Here is a 13,663-nt window from a genome sequence, read left to right on the forward strand (position 1 = left end):
TAGCAATTTAGAGTTTCCTGGAAGTGCCATAATATGGAAGTTCTTTTGAATTTCTTGCTTTGCACGGGGCTGTTACATGACACCTGCAAGGATCAGTTTCTCTGGGCTTCCTAAAGATAAATTCTGTCCCACTGATGCTAAAATATGAATGCAGGTGTCTTTTGTAGACAAATCCATTTAGCTGTATTGTTTGACATCATCAAAGTTTAGATTTGTTCTCATTCATGCCATAAAACGGCGTTTGAAATGAGTCAGTGTTCAAACAAGGCAGTCACTGATGTTTATCTTAATGGTATCAAGCACAGTAGCTCATTGTTTTCAAATGCTTTGATTTTATACTCCTTCATATTGAGATGCTTACCGAAATGTGTTGGGCTGAGGAAAGACAATTATAGAAAGTGAGTTGAGGTTTAAGTTTCTGTTTAAAATGAAGCTATATGAACTTTAAAAGGAAGCCAACATCAAAAATGCATTTTGCTGCAAAGCTGGTCTTCACTGCTTTTTATGTGATTTATTTTTATGTGACAAACCAACACTCAGGACTTCCAAAAGACTAATTAAAATGAAATGTTAATTAAAATTGGATTGAAGTCTAACTCATATACAAACTGGAATAATGAAGCAATGTTTTTATGTGCAAATACGCACAGAAACCCTATCTGCATGTTCCTACAGTACGTCCAGTTACTAGTCACCATATTTAGTCTGTTGGACTAGATGATTCTCCCTCTGACGTCGACCAGCTGTGACCTTTTGTTTTTACATTTTCTTCCAGGTGACCCGTGTGCCGGTGGAGAGTTGTGAGCAGTACACATCCTGTAGAGACTGTCTGGGATCAGGAGACCCTCACTGTGGCTGGTGTGTGCTGCACAACATGTGAGTGCTTGCACACAGTGAAGCTGCTTTTGAAGTTTAATTCGCCCAGTTTGTGTTGATTAAACCAGAGGGTGCAGTAGCTCTCCCCTAGCTTTTTTCTTAGCATGAACCTGTCTTCCTTTGAGGTGCTTCAAGGATATCTGACTCATCAGATCGTTAAGAAATTTACGTTTTAAAGCTTCAAAATACTTTGCAGCATTCCCACTTGAAAGAGCCTAAGTACTGCATGTGGGCCTGGCCCTTAGTGTTAGGCCTTGATAGAGTTTTACGTTTAGATGTAATCCCTTCATTAAACCTTGTTTTAATCTCATGGTGTTAAAAAGAACTGTCCAAAAATACCTAAAAGGTGCTACATTTAGGTTGAGTATATAAAACCTGAACATTCTAACATCAGGTAGGTAAGATGCATGACATTGATTTGATTAACTGTTTGGTTTATATCGTCTTAATCTTTTATGGTTTAGTTAGCCTCCATTTCTGTTTCATTTTCAGGATTTTAAAGATCAGAAAACCCTATTTTTTCTCTTTTGTAATTATGTTCAGTAAAATCTCCCATCAATAAATTGCCCGAGCCGTGCAAATTTTTTTAATTAGGTGTAATTGAAAATGTTCTGTCTTCCAAGAGCTCTAGTTATCACATAATCCAAAAATAAAGAAAAAGGCGGCTTCTTCCCCTTCACAAAGTCTGTATCTGAGGTATTTAGAGATAATGGATGAGTTGCTCCATCTTGATGAAGGATGACTGATGAGCTGCTGTCAGTCATCTCGAGCAAGTACTGAACGCTTTGTCTGGCTGTTTTCTTTTCTCCTCTGCTGCACTTGGACTTTTACTGCTTTTACTGCTTTTACTGCTTTTCTACCTGGATGTAGACGAGAGTACTTTCAATTTTAGTTGACTTGGTTACACATGCTAATACTATCAGCATTCATACAATACTTCTGCAAAGTGCTAATACACTAGGTGTTTACATTTTCTTGCATTGCAACAACAAAACCAATATATTTTAATCAGATTTAGCACAATAAGCCAGACAAAGATGTGCATAGTTCTGAAGTTGAAGGAAATTAAAACATTTTTGCCAATAAAAATTGTAAGAAATGTGGGACTTTGCCTGGATTTCTCTTTAAAAATCTGCTGTTAAAAGAAGAACTAATTATGACATATTTTGTAGTAGCTTGAGAAATGTTTAACTATTACCCAAAATGCACAGGAAGCATATTTGTGTGCCTAACTAACCTAAGCTACAAAAGTCAAGTGTTTGGTTAATTATGGAATCTTTCCATTTTGATTTGTAATTCCTGCCCATAGAAGCATTACCCAGATTTGCTGGTTTAATTTGTTTAATTTATCCAAGCAAATGCAATATTTGCAATAAATACTCTGATTGGATGGAAAGAAAACCTGTCTGTGATTGGCTCGTCATGCGGTTCATTTAAATAGACTTTCTCAAGCTGTGAGAACAGAGCAGTCAGAACAAAAGTTTGTCAGAGTTGACGTGCCACAAATGAATTGTTCATTTTTATGCGTTTAGGTTCAGGGGCACAAAAAAACATTCTTATTATCAGCAGCCAGTATGAGGTTTCAAGGAGCAACAGGAGGAGAGGTGCAAACCTGGAGCTCCCTAAAGAGACTCAGGCGTGTTACAGCTGGGATGCATCTAAAGGCTGAAGTGTGGGTGGAGAGTCTGCTTTAGACCAAAGCAGAGGTTTACTTCAACTTATAAATTACACACAGGTGAAATCTTTACCTCTTAAAACTTCTGTAGTTGGTGGCACTTGATTTTACTTTGGAGTATTAGAGTAAAAAATGACAAATACTAAAGTTTGCAACACTTTTCATATTTCCACATGTCCGTGATCCCAAACTGGCGCAAAAACAGTTGCCTTCCCTTCTCCAGTCAACAAATGAGATGAAGGATGACTGAGCAGCTGCTGTCAGTCATTTATGACATGTACTGCATGCACCCTTTCATTGTGTGCTCATTCCTGGTGTGTTACACAGTAATTCAGATTTTAGTGTATGGCTGACATTTCATTACACTTGAACCTTACACATACCGCCACTGTAAGCATTCATACATATTTTAGTTTTGCTTCAGCTCCTGCAGATTTGCACAGCTATTGAAAAAGTGCTGATTTGGTTCACACGGCACCATTTAACATGACATATTCTAGTAATTGCTGGGCTCAGCTTTTTCAATGTAAGTTATTTTGTATGTGCTTCCCTAATTTATTTCTAATTTCCATGCATATCTGCACAGACTAATCAACAGACTTTCCGTCTGTAACTCTGTTTTTTTTTTTTTAAGTACATACACCAGATCAATAATTTTGTGATATTTGCAGCACTAAACAACTGGAATGTGAATGCCTTTATAAATGGCAACAATTTATGCGTCCCAGTTGAGAAAAGACCTCTGTCATTAGCTTCTTCTAATGACAGAGCTTTTCATCAACAAGTAAAGTAAAATAAGCTGTTAATGTGAGATTAAAGGGGATATCAGAATATGACACTGAGGATCTTTGTTAAAGAGATGTGTGGGATAATCTCCTGTGATAGGTGTTCGAGGAGGGATCGCTGCGAGCGAGCAGAGGAGCCCCAGCGTTTCACCACCAGAGTGGAGCAGTGCGTTCATCTGTCCGTCCACCCGGAGACCGTCTCGGTCACCATGTCAGAAGTGCAGGTACGCAGTCCTGTCATGTTTTTATATCTTTTCAGATGTTTGGGGCTGTTTCTGTGTGTTGGTAAAGCTGGAGAAGGGGGAGGCATACAGGGAAAAGGATATAAAATGATATTAGATAAAGCTTGTTGATGTGTTATCACAAGCAATCATTTTAGGCCGGAGCCGAAACCTGATATCGGAGCAGCATTTTTCTGCTTCGGGGGCATCAGTAATGAAGTGTATTGATTGAAATTTCTGCTCTAGCTCATCTTTTCTGATTTCTGTCCTGCTTCCTAGTTGGTGCTTCAGGCGCAGAACGTGCCCAGTCTGTCTGCGGGAGTGAACTGTTCCTTTGAGGACTACGTGGAGACGGAAGGACGCATCTACAGCGGACGGATCTTCTGCCTGTCTCCCTCTACCAAAGAAATTGATCCCATAACACGAGACCAGGGTAACTAATTGATTTTTTTGGTTTAAATAATATGCAGTTACTTAGTAAGGAAACTTATTAGTTGTTTATTACACCATATGAAGTGTTCTGGTCAAAAGTATTTATTATGATTTTGTTTCATAGTGTTCCTTTGGCTCCTGACAGCCGTGACCTTCCCCATTTAGTTTGTCTTCTGCCTTCTTCAAGTTAATATAATCAGATATCAGCCAAATTTGCCTGATATCTCTGGCTCTTAAATCCTTCCGGACTCCATTATTGTCCTGTCGTGTTCATTCATTCCCACTATTGCATTTACAGCTTTCATTTTAGCTATATACTATGTTGCAGGGCTTGAAGTAAATATCACTCCATCTTTGACTGGAATATCCAAAAAAGGTATACATAGGTGGACAGGAGTTGGAGTGCTGCTATGCTTTATCTGTGCAAGAAATATGAGTAATTTAACTTAAAAGGGTTTTATTTCTAAAAGAACAAAGCATGTCTAAAGCCACCTGTGGCATGCTTTAAGATTGCACAAGATTTTGATTAATATAGCTCCATATTAAAGTACCTTTAGATAATGGATGTCATTTATGTTGGGTCATAATAATTAAATGCAGGAATATTGTAAAAAAGTCTATCAAATGTTTTGTGTTTCCTTTTAGGTGACCAACGTATAATAAGATTGTATCTGAAGTCCAAAGAGACAGGAAAGAAGTTTGCCAGTGTTTTGTTCGTCTTCTACAACTGCAGCGTCCACCAGTCGTAAGTCAGCCACTCATAACTGTAAACCAGAACAAAAACCATCTATGTATTACATTTGATCCAAATTAAACAGCAAAAGAACTGATTAACTCATGTCACAGTAATGTTAAACATCCATGCATAGCAGTGACAAGCATGAATAAATAAATGTGCTTTCTTGCTAAAAGCAGCGGTGCTAAAATGTTGGCTGACAAGTAACTCTTATTTTAACGGGGATAAGTGAGGATGGCTCGCAACCTGTGCCTCTTCGGTATTCAATGTTCACAAGCTTTTAACAAATCAATTAGTTAATTACATCTCGGGCAAATAAGGGAGTACTGGTGAGTGAAATAATAAATCGAATCCCATCCATGCAAGGCGTAGAAGAGCAGCCAAGCTTGGGAGCCCAGAACTCATCACTTACGCTGTTTGCAAGTGATTTATTCCTAATTTGAGTAACGGAATACCACTTTGCTTTTCAACACTGATTTCAAAGCAATTTGTTTGGGTTTTTATTGTCTGAATCTGTTATTTGAAGAGTAAATAGGAAGTCTTAACATACATTTTTGCTTTAAAGTTATTATTCTTCTTGTCTCCCAGTAATGCATTTGTCATCATCATATAGTTCATGGATCTTTACATATCTAATTTAGTAATGTATGTAGAGAGACACTCCCATACCTACTGAAAGTTGAGGGGTTCAAATCCAGCTTATTTGATTGGATAAATGTGGCACAATTATATAACACTTTGAGTTGCCAATTTCACCAGAATCCTCTTTATAAATAAAGTAAATTTAAATAAAAACAAAATCTGTCCGAAAACAATTCTGACTTCAGAATATTTTGACTGACAGTATGAAAGAACCTGAAGCAGAGATGGATTTAAGCAGCACTGTTTATTGAATAGATCCTGTGTGGAATCATGTAAGGTGAGTGGGAGGTTTCAAAGTGTCTCCAAGGACAGTTTGAACTGAGTTTGTGAAACTAATTGAGAATCCTCAGTCTGCCTTGAGTTGACTCACTCTTATGTTTAGCTGTGTATGTGTGTGCGTGTGTGTGTGTGTCAGAATGCAGTGGCTCTCTCTACCTTTAGTGTTCAGATACTTTCTGAGCTCCTGCTGCAGAGGCTCGACAGGAAACAGACACAGCTCCTCCACATGGACCAGCGCCACCTTCTGGTCGGCTGCTGACGTCTGCTTCAGCAGGGCGTGGTAATGAGACGCTAATGAGAATGAACCAGATATTTTTCAGAGAGCAGAGAAACGAAAGAGGACAGAAAAGATGGAGCTCTTGGAAAAACAGATCATGCGTTAAGTTTCAAGATTTCTTCAATGCAATATCGATATATCTGTTAACATTTCCTTAAAACTATGACCAAAATCACGCATAAATAACTTTACAGCTGGTCTAAGTTGCTGTAGATAAATTTGGGTTCATTAAAAATATGTAAAAATAAATATGTTTTCATTCAAACTTGATGAGTTTGCCCTTTGATCTACTGAGGCTGTGACATCAATTTGTGACATCACGCTTTTCTGCATTACATCACAACTCTGCATTCTTGTATATAAGTTCATCACAAGACACATTTAGTCAGTGAAGAGTTCAAACATTCCAGGCTTGTGTTTAAACAGACAAACTATGACGGAAATGAAGAAAAACTCAGAGATCTCGAAGAAAATGAATACACAGTTGAATAAGTTAAATGATGATGTCAATGCAATACGATTCATTTTGAAAGCTGGAAACATAATGGCTAGTGATGATGATGTAGTTCATGGACTTGAGGATCTTCTTCCAGAAGACCACTTTAATATCAGCTGCTTGGAAGCAAGACTCTGGAGAGCAGCAGAGGACATTGATAAACTGCATCAGCTGGACATCACCGTGATGGACAAGTATTCAATTAGAAAAATTGAAGTATTACAGACATTACTCGAAGAGGGCAATTTAAGTTTAAATTCCCGACTCAATAGAGCACTGAAGGCCATGCAAAAATTAGAAAACCTTGACAACCAGATAAAAGATGTACAGAAAGAGGTAATGAAACTGATGAAAGATACACAGACAGCGAGAGAAAAGGAGGAGATGGAAATGACCAAAATACCACACATGGACAAACAAAAGGAGATGGAAATAAATAGAAATTTGGATAAGTTAATTGATAACATCTTTGAAGTGAGATTCATTTTAAAAGATCAAAACAACATGTCAGCTAAAAATTTGGAACAAGGCCTTTCAGATGACAATTTTCAAATGGAATATATAAATACCAGACTATGGAGAGCAGTGGATGACATATACAAGATGCAGCAGCTGGACTTCAACTTGACATATATGGACAAATACAAAGTGAGAAAAATTGAACTTCTTCATGAACTGCTGGAAGAGGCCAATGTAAGTTTAAAACTTAGAATTGATAGAGCAATGGCGATCATAGACACAATGCAGCAGCTGGAAAGCCAGATAGACAACTTAGGAAAAGAAGTGATGGAAGTCAAGAAAGAGTTACAGATAGAAAAACCAAAGGAGGTGAAAGAAAACCAAAAAAACTCAGAGACTGCAAAACAGAAGGAGGTGAAGAAAATCAACGAGGCAGAAATGAAAGCGAATCAAGACAAGAAAAAAGAATCTAGCAAATTCCTAAAGCATGTGACAATAGGAATTGGTACAGCTTTAGGGGCAGGTTTACTAATTGCGGGCGGAATTTTAATCTGGAAAGCGTTTGGAAAATAAACCTAAATGGAGCCTCCATCTTGATTATATTTAGAGAAAAGGCAATTTAAACCCTGCCTTAACCCCACACCAGTTTGACAGTCTTGTTTACAACCAACCAGGCGTCCCGCACAAGGTAGGGGGGGTCCAGGTACTCCCAGAGGCCCGGCTGGGCCCTTGGAACCGTACCCTGGAGCCCCACACATGAGATCCAGGACCTATGTACTTTGAGTTTGGTCTTGGGGTACGCCCTGTTCCTCAGGTGCCAGGGAGCTGGTACCAGGCAGGGCGGGTCCTGCCTTTCTCCCACAAACCCGTGTTCCTCGGCAACGCCTCTCCTCCAGACTTTAGTAACAGGGTCAGAATTCACTGGAGGACATGAGTTAACACATTGTGGGTCTGTCAGTCCAACACCTCTGGATAACTTTACACATACAACTTCCAACTGCACCATGACACAGGAAGGTATGTTCGCCTGCGTGTGTGTGTGTGTGTGGGGGTGTGTGTGTGCGTGTGTGTGGGGGTGTGTGTGTGTGTGTGTGGTGGTGGGTGTGGGTGTGGGGGGGTGGGGTGTGTGTGTGGTGTGTGTGTGTGTGTGTGTGTGGGTGGGTGGGTGGGTGTGTGTGTGGGTTTGTGTGTTTACGGTCAGATCACCAGGATGGATGTGAGCGCCGAGTCTGAACAAAACCTCTCTTGTTTGTGCTTTTTAAAATGAATTGTTTCAATATATCATCAGCACAATCTTTGCAGGTTTGAATTTAATATTTGGTCTGCTGTACTTTTTCAGGACTTCATTCACACTTTAGCTGTCAGTGATGAGTTTGTCCTCCTGCCACTGATGCATACCCACTTGTAGATTTTCTAAGGGGTGGTGTGGAAATTGTAGCGATGGAAGCAATAAAGTCAAGAAAATGCAGAGTTGTTGTAATCTATATATGCATTGCAATATTCAGAAATAGTGTCGGAATATTTTCCTGATGTCTTGTTCCATCTACACTTTGTGGAATCTAGCTTTAGTCTGTTTCTTGATGTTTTCACATAACTTTTTTTTTGTGTTTGCAATGTATGGTGGATATTTCACACTATGTGAAAAAAAACAATCAATTTAGTCAGTAAAGCTAACAAATTTCATCATTAATTCACAAACACATTCTATTTCAACACTTACTAACATGAATGAAAAAGGAGGATGAGCAAAAGCTCTTGCAAAAGGAAAAAAAAAAACAAGAAACAAAAACTGCCCCTTCCTCTATAACTACAGAACCAGTTTTCACAGGCATATTAATTAAATTAACAATTTAAGTTGCAAACAATATTTAATTCTCCTCATAATTAACAAATTAGTGTATACTACTTAATAAATCTTTTGTCTTACAAAGTGTTTTGAATTGATGTATAGTAGAGCACTTGATGCACAAATGTCAGTAATATTTAGTCGTAGTTTATCAGAAATTGTGAATTATTCACTTTGCCTTTCTTCTCTTTCACTGTCATTGTGTGTAACATTGTGTTCAATTCAGATTGATTTTTTTTTATCTCAAAGCGAAATTAAATGTCGCAATTAATGTGATTTCCAAAGAATCCATTTCTCTCGTTGCAACAGTCAGTGTTGCAATGAATCTGGAGAGGCCTCTGACTGAAGACATTGTTGATGTGCAACATTCTCATGACTTGCTAACAGCTCTCAATCTACATTGCTGTTTATCCCCTTTGAAATGTTTTCAGTAAAATCTTTCTTTATTTTAAGCAGTAAACAATGTAGCCAGGTATTAACCAGCTGACCAGTAGTGGTCAGAAACATGTAGGGGAGGGGCACCAGTGAATTTCTGCTCCTGCATCATCATCAGTATCTGATTATTAAAGCAAAGGGTTGATCTGATAAAATGTTAGCTTGATATCAGCCACCATGTAGAGTTGGTGGCTGGTCAATTTCCTGTCTGTTATTGCATCCTGTATGGACATTTGTAATTTTCAGAGTTATTAGTATTTCCCTTTTTCTAGGTGGCTTCCGAGTTGAACATTAGTCCAAACAGATAGAAAGCATTTGTCAGAGTTCCTGTCAGATCATGAGCTCTAATAGATTCTGACAACAAGCAGTTCTTACAAAGCTGACAGCTTCTTCGCTGCATTAGCATTCTCCCAAATGAATGGTTGAAATAACCCTGACAAGATCTTACCAGCAACAGCTCTTATGTTAATTTATTCATGACTTGCCTTTCTTTTTTTCCTTTGAGATTTGACTGATGCTCTTTTTAATTATGACATCTTGTTGCACCCACCTATTTTCCTTCCCTTTTATTTTTTCTTGACACTTCTAGCTGGAAAATTGGGGCTGATTTCAACAAATCGACCTTTAGTAATTTAAATCCGCAGCTTTATTTCATCTCACTGGATTAGTCAGGTATATCTCCATGTGGATTTGAACTAAAAGAAGGTCCAGGCTGAGAAACCAACAGAGCAGCAACGAGATAAACCAACCAATCAGGAGCAAGCCTCTAACTGTCCTGTCTTGTTAAATACAGGTTAAATTAAGAAAGCGAGTGTGATTTACAGCCCAGGGATTTGGACAACCTTCACTCTGACTGCTCCCTCTTCCACCTGGCACAGACTCCCACCATTCATTGAGCAACCAGGAGTTAGTTTCATAAAACAAAACATTACTACTTCTCACCTACAGAGGGCGCTCTTTTTATCTGATCGCCTGCTTTATGCTTTATAAAAAGTTTTACATTTATATTTCTAAATCAAGACTTTAAAATGTCCAAAATTTAAAAAAAAAAAAAAAAAAAAAATTGAGTTGGCCTTAAATACATTAATAACAGCTCTTGAATTATGTCCTGACAGAAGTATTTGTATATATATATATATATATATATATATATATATATATATATATATATATTATATATATATATATATATATATATATATATATATATATAATATATATATAGTCGAATGCAAACATCTTAACTGCATTCTGTGACTGGGATTGCTGGTGGCTACCAGTAACTAGCTACTAATATAGCTAGCTAACAAAGGCATATTAGCATTGATATTAATTCAGAGGCTAACATAAGGGTAAATTGTATGCAGTCAGCAATATACCCTTGCTATCCAGCCAGCTAGCAAGCTGGCTCCATCATCGATAACTTCAAATGTATCTCCAGTTGGCTGGAAGACATTGGTGGAGTTCTGCTGCCAACCCATATGAGGTTAGGTGCAAAACAACTTTTACATTTGCTAATTCCTTCCATTTACAGTTTTCCAGTCTTGCCTGTCCTTCCTTTTCATACATTTGAATCACAAACTAGGATTAAAAACATTACTTTTTCCACACCAATTTGTTTGAACTCTTCCAAAGTGATAGCTTGCTGGTGTTTGCTCTCCAAGTTCAAATGATGAAATAAGTTCATTGTTTATTATGAACCCCATACATGAAGGTGAGTTCTTTATGTTTGACCCTTTGTATCAATTTTAGACTTTTTTGTGTTTTTCCATTGAACTGAAATTAATTTTAAGATTTTGAAGATTTATGTTTTATGTCTACCTGTTATTTGTTGCATCTCTACCACGCAACGCTTCGGTCATCCCATCATCCTCTGATCTCATTGCTTCTCTCCTTCACATCCCTTTTTTTCATTGCCTCTTGTTCATCAGGCCCATTTATTGCCTGAGATCTGCTTTCAACCCTGCATACATCTGCATAGTAATAGGCCGTTAATTAGCTCTGGCTGGAGTTTCTGTGTGGCAGTGGTCATAATGGAGTGGGCTTGGAGAGGGAGAGCTCACCTGGGTCACTTCTCCAGCCTTTACTTTCTCTTATTCTGTTTTTTGTTGAAGCATTTATCTATTCACACAGTGGCAATGGACATCATTTAAATAATGTTTTAAAAAGGAGAAATGCTTGGTAAGAGGTTATACCAAAAAGTCCTAATTTCCACTTGATTAAAAACCACTGAAAAAGCAGTTTAATCATAAATGTCAATTCATTATTAAAATCTCACTTAAACCAAACAAACTTCAAACAGACTATTCGCAAAACAGTTTATTTGCCTTCCTCAATAGCAAGTCCAGATCTGTGTACTTAACATCCATATATTTGGCCGAATCTGCAAATATTTCATAACCAGAACACGTCAGAGTTTAAAGTAACTCTTCGCGGTGAAATGTACGTTTTTGTAAAAGCAGTTCTACATTTTGGGATGATACACTCACCTCTAGAGGGCACCCTTTTTATCTGATCTCAAAAAGAGAAACCTTAGTAAAGACGGAGTCACAAGCGCATTATGAGTTTTTTAAACTCAACAAATGTTTGCATAAAATATCAGATATTCAAATTTAAAAGAAAAGTTTTAGAAAGAATGTTGGTGATAATATTGTCAGGATTTCTTGTCATGTGTCTTTAAAACACTCTCATATGTTGATTCAAGAGGTTTTAAAATTGTCTTGCTCCCTTGTGACCGGCTATTAAAAAAATATAACAAAACATGGAAAAAAAAATGTCCATTTAGATAAATCTGGGAATCCTCAGTGGGAAGATCTACATGTATACTAGAATTTTAAAGACTGAGCTTTTTGGACTGAGATTAAAGTTAGATCAAAAGTCGTGTCTAAATAGATAAAATCCTCAATATTTTGAATTTTATCTGGATACTTTTTCATTTTCCTTGTATTTTAATTTTTTTAATGGCTTGCCCGTTAAAAACAAATAAAAAAGTAAAACATTGCACCTGTCTTTTCTGTATTTTACCTGAGAGTGGATTTTTACAGCCAGTGAGTGACTCAATTCACTTCATCTGTTAACCTCAAGACCACTTCTCTTGCATTTTCCTTTGAGCAAACCGAACAGCGCCATCTGCACATGTAACAATATGTTAACACGTGACTGTTAATGTATGGGCTTTTTTCTTAAAACCTGTGCAGGTCGCATTAAAGTAACTGCAAAAGGAAGACATTCATCAGTATCTGTGCCCGTCTGCATGTTTTTGCGTGGGTGTGCATTTCTGCTGTGCCCCCCCACCTACTTTGCCGCTTAAATAGGCTTGCTGCTGTTTAAGCCTTTGATGTCAGGCCCCCTCAGGAGTCTGTAGCAAAACTACAGTGCAGCAGCTTTAATATATGCCAACGTTTTACACACCACTCCCCTAATGCCGTCACCTTTGACCTTGAAATCTTTGACCCTGCCCGTAGGAGGCCGAGGCGCAGGAGTCGCAGCGTTTCAGATGGCTGGTAATGGTTCTGTCCTGGTGGGCGTGGAGCAGGTTGAGAGGCTTTACAGCATCAGCACTGATGCACAAACAGAGCAGCCCAAAGGTTGGCGGCCCAGACGGGCTTGTGTGTGTCTTCGCACAGCTTGCCCGAAGGTACGCACGATGCAAAGAAAACCCACCACCGGCTTCACCAGCTCCTGCATCCTCTTTAAGCAAACGCACAAACAGGTGCTCGCACAGTCAGAGGCAACAAACGGAGACAGAAGGCACAGACTTGGCACAGCAGATTATGCCTAGAGCTATTTACATACGCTTTTTACAATATTAGGCATTTGCATTAAAAAAGAGATTTGGAATAGTTTAATTGAGCATGCGGGAGAGAGGAATAATGCATCTTTAAAGAGAGGGACTGAAGCAAACGGGCGGGATGGTGCTGGAGGGGAGAGCGGAGCATTGAAGAAAACCCACATTCCCCGAGTGCTGGAGAGGCATGAAGAGGGAAGGAGAAATATAAAGCAGTGTTAGCAAACAAGACGGAGATTGTGCGTTATTGTGTGGCGGGATAATGCGTCCCACACAGCTGAAAGGTTAGCGACCGCCTCCCCCCCACTCAGCTTCAGGCCACCATGACCATTTCAATATGAAAGAAGCAGTGAAAGGAGGTACTCAGCGGATGGGATCAGCCCACACTCCAGCCTGCAGGAGCCGCTCTCATTTCCAGGCGATCCCGCCACCTTCCCTCTCCTCCTGTGTTCATCAACTTTTGAACTCATCATGTGTGACACTGTTTAGGCTCATCTTTGTTTTGTGATTACCCATCCATTAGTTGATGGTGCTGATTTCTCTGGCGTTGTTGCATGGTCCAATTTTGAATGAATGCATCCCGTTTTTAATTAAACTGAGAGCTGAGACTCACCGACTCGCTGCTTTTGGACATTGCCCTGACAATCTCCAATAATATCAAGTAATGAGTCTGAGCCAACCCACTGAGAATCTAAACTTCTCATTTGGTTCGTAACC

The 13,663-nt window shown here is 38.7% G+C and overlaps 2 protein-coding genes across 2 annotated transcripts in view; both read left to right on the forward strand.

Moving 5' to 3' along the window:
- LOC129371592 (plexin-A1-like) overlaps positions 1-13,663 on the forward strand; it is a 260,658-nt gene that overhangs the window by 133,808 nt on the left and 113,187 nt on the right. The window contains exons 5-8 of the mRNA XM_055048267.1: positions 776-876; positions 3,437-3,560; positions 3,837-3,990; positions 4,635-4,734. Of these exons, the coding sequence (XP_054904242.1) occupies positions 776-876; positions 3,437-3,560; positions 3,837-3,990; positions 4,635-4,734 (479 nt within the window). The remainder of the gene's footprint in view (positions 1-775; positions 877-3,436; positions 3,561-3,836; positions 3,991-4,634; positions 4,735-13,663) is intronic.
- LOC129371601 (protein Daple-like) lies at positions 6,284-8,332 on the forward strand. Its single transcript, XM_055048285.1, has 2 exons — positions 6,284-7,895; positions 8,218-8,332. Exon 1 carries the CDS (start codon positions 6,357-6,359, stop codon positions 7,449-7,451), a length of 1,095 nt encoding a protein of 364 aa, XP_054904260.1. The 5' UTR covers positions 6,284-6,356; the 3' UTR covers positions 7,452-7,895; positions 8,218-8,332.

Source organism: Poeciliopsis prolifica, unplaced genomic scaffold (genome assembly GCF_027474105.1).
Source record: "Poeciliopsis prolifica strain line A6 unplaced genomic scaffold, Auburn_PproV2 SCAFFOLD027, whole genome shotgun sequence".
NCBI lineage: Eukaryota > Metazoa > Chordata > Actinopteri > Cyprinodontiformes > Poeciliidae > Poeciliopsis > Poeciliopsis prolifica.

Coding starts and splice junctions, on each gene's coding strand:
- LOC129371601 (XM_055048285.1), top strand. CDS start 6,357: ATGACGGAAATGAAGAAAAACTCAGAGATCTCGAAGAAAATGAATACA.